At 36.6% G+C, this 3,520-nt stretch overlaps 1 protein-coding gene across 1 annotated transcript in view; it reads left to right on the top strand.

Moving 5' to 3' along the window:
• Positions 1 to 453, top strand: part of LOC117182587 — a 915-nt gene extending 462 nt beyond the window's left edge. The window contains exon 2 of the mRNA XM_033375677.1: positions 38 to 453. Coding sequence (XP_033231568.1) covers positions 38 to 453 — 416 coding nt within the window. The remainder of the gene's footprint in view (positions 1 to 37) is intronic.
• The last annotated feature ends 3,067 nt before the right edge of the window (positions 454 to 3,520 follow it).

The following is a 3,520-nucleotide window of genomic DNA, read 5'->3' as shown; positions in this document are numbered from 1 at the left end:
CTGCAAAGGCCCATCGTTTAGAACTTTTGCATTGCAGCGGTCGCCAATCCTATTATCGGAGCAAACTTGCTCGACCACTACGGTATCGTTGTCGATATCCGCCGTCGTAAATTGATTGACCCAGCCGACAAGTCTTCGCCTGATGGTTGTTTTAAACCTTGCGACATAGCCTCCTTCAGTGTCCTCGATCGCAGCTGTAGATTTTCCGAAATCGTTGCCCAACATCCAGAAGATTCCAGCTCTAAGCCAGGAAAACCCATAACCTCACAAGACGTTTCTCATCATATCGAGACTTCAGGCCCACCAGTTACCGAGCGATCGAGGGGCCTCGACCCCGAAAAATACAAGGTTGTTCAAGCCGAATTTGACGAGTTAGTCAAACAAGACATCTGCCGGCAATCCAAAAGCCCTTGGGCGAGTCTAATTCATATGGTGCGAAAGAAGGATGCATAATGGAGCATTTGCGGTGATTACCGCCAGCTCAACGCCGTCACGCTGCCCGACAAATTTCCCATACCTCATATTCACGATTACTCCGTGAACCTTCATGGAAAAACCATCTTTTCAAAACTCGATCTCCATAGGGCCTACTATCAAATTCCCGTCGCGCCTGCTGACGTGATATAAACAGCAGTGACCACGTTTTTCGGGTTATATGAATTCGTTTTCATGCCTTTCGGTCTTCGCAACGCCGCCCAATCGTTTCAGCGATACATCAGTCAAGTTCTTCAGGGTCTGGATTTCGTCTTCATTTATATCGACAACATCCTGATCTCCTCAGCCAACGCCGACGAACATGAGAAGCACTTGCGTATTGTATTGGAACAATTAAAGCTTGCGGGTTTGAAGCTCAACCTCGCTAAATGCGAATTTTACAAGAGCGAGCTAGTATTCGTTTCGCACTATATCAATAGCCAAGGGTCGAAACCTACCAACGAAATGTTTCGTGCGATCACCGAATTTCCCAAACCCCAAACAGTCTCATCGCTTCGCTCGTTTCTGAGCCTCATCAATTTTTACCGTCGCATTGGACGCCGGAAGCAGAGCGAGTTTTCGAAAAAGCTAAATCCAACCTCGCCAAAGCTGCACTGATCAGCCACCTCTCAATGGATGCGGAAACTCGCGTCGTAACAGACGCATCGGACATAGCCATGGGCGCAGCCCTCGAACAGCTTATCGACGGGGTGTGTAGACCATGTAGTTAAACAAAATAAATATAGAAAAATAATAAGAAACGAAATTAACATACATTGGACATTACACTTCCGTCTGGGCCTTTAACTTCTGCCTTCCAAATTATGTCACTTTCCCAAAAGTGTTGTTCACAAACTGTATTTCTGTCATCTCTACAAATAGCCTGTTGCCACCGTTTTATTTCTTTGGGATCTTTTGGCACAAGAAAAAAATGAAACTTCTCCGAATTGCTGGTATAGACAGATGTACAACCCGGAGCTACACATTTTAATCCTATTATTTCGTACTAGCAATTGGAAAAAATTCTCAGCACAATAAATAATTTACTCGGCTACAAGTTCTTATAATTTTAACTTACAATTTTATACATTTTTCTCAAATAAATCACTTTTAATAGGAAATTTACCGGTTTTGCCAATACAAAACAATGCAAAATATGCAAAAAAGGCTTACCTGATCGGAGCACCATCTATTGGATTTATTTGAACTACGATACCCCTCCGGATGCTAAAAGAACAGAAAAGTGAGGGTGATGCATGGGGCTGGTTGATACAATGTTATTTTTGCCGAGGCTTCAATAAAAGCAGAGATGAGGTGAGCGATTGCCGAGATAATGGAATAAGAGAATGTGAAAAACATGCGTTGATAACTGCGCCCACTTGGCGGATTACCTAAGAGTTACTTTGAAGGCGCAAGTTGCGCATCGGTAAATGACGAAAGTTAGCAATTTCTGAAATGATTTACCAATTAAGTTTCTGCCAGAAATTGGTTTCTGCCATGGACATAGGAAACATGGGACTAGGCATGCCATCCTAACTTGGCGAGCGGGGTTGAATCCACGGGAGGCGGAGAATTCCATGAGTGGGGTGAGCCGCCATCTTACGATGTGCCATTTGATTATGCGCACAAGCATTTTTGGCGACAAACTGCGCATGAAAATATAAAGATGTGGGCGCTGCCATGTTTGTCGCGGGACATCAAAAGGTGGCGGACCTCCCCCCTCATTGCATCAACCCCACAATGGCATGCCTAGTCCTCTGTTTCCTATGTCCATGGCTTCTGCTCAATTAGTTACCACAAAGATATATTTGTTGCCGATCTGACAGTTTTGAAAGACTTTGGTGGTCTTCTATTTATATCTCGATCCCCATCAGAAAGAAATAAAAAAAATTGGCGATTTTGATGTTTCGCGTTATTCTTAATTTCATGCATGAGTCGATTCCGATGTTATGTTTTTCAGGTATACATTTAAATCCTTTAAAATCTTTTGAAATCTCTTGAAATTTTTAAAAATTCAGATTGAAATTTAGAAAAAAGAAAAATGTTAAAACGTTAAATATTGAAATGTTTGTATATTAGAGTTTTGAAAATGGAATCAATACAATTTCAAAACTTTCGAAATCATAGTAGTTTCGAAAGTTTTGAAATTGTATTGATTCCATTTTCAAAACTCTAATATACAAACATTTCAATATTTAACGTTTTAAAATTTTTCTTTTTTCTCAATTTCAATCTGAATTTTTTAAAATTTCAAGAGATTTCAAAAGATTTTAAAGGATTTTAAATATGTCAGGATGTTTCAAAAGATTTCAAAGAATTTCCAATTAATTTTTATAATTTAAAGGAATTTCTAAGAATTTTAAAAATTATAGCAGGGTTTTTTAAAAAACTCCAAAGAGATTGAGATGATGATTGAGTATGAGATTTTAAAGGATTTGAAATATTTTAGGGTATATTTAAAATTGCATGGAATTTTCAAGAGATTTGCAAAATCTCAATAGATGTTTAATATTGTAGGGTGTTTTAAAACATTTTAAATTAATTTTAATAATTTCAAGCAATTTCAAAGAATTTGAATTATTTTCAGTTTTTCAGGTTGAAAGTGGAACTGCATTGTTGACATTTTTTTGTTGTTGATGATTTATCAATTTAGTTGAAAAAATTTGTTTTTTGAAAATTGAACTATTTTGTAGATATTTTTTGTTTGTTTTTGTTTAAAAATTAATTTCTTTTAACTACAAGAAAATGATTCTTTTTTGTAGAAAAATTGACTATGATTAAACATTAATTTTTGTATAGAAAATTAGACTTGGTGGAAAATAAATTTGTTTTGTGCAAAATTCATGTATTTGATTAAAAATGCCTTTTTTTAGTATAAAATTGAGCCTTTTAGATAAAACTTTAAATTTTGTTAAAAAATTTAGCTATTTTTTTGAAAACAAATTCAACAACTTTTTTAAAATTTATGTATTTTGTTCAACATTTTCTTCAAAAAACCAATTGTTTTAGTTGAAAGTTGAACTATTTCTATTAAAAGATAGTCAAA

The sequence above is a fragment of the Belonocnema kinseyi genome, chromosome 2, assembly GCF_010883055.1.
Source record: "Belonocnema kinseyi isolate 2016_QV_RU_SX_M_011 chromosome 2, B_treatae_v1, whole genome shotgun sequence".
In the NCBI taxonomy this organism is placed as follows: domain Eukaryota; kingdom Metazoa; phylum Arthropoda; class Insecta; order Hymenoptera; family Cynipidae; genus Belonocnema; species Belonocnema kinseyi.
This window is presented reverse-complemented; position numbering and strand designations above follow the sequence as displayed.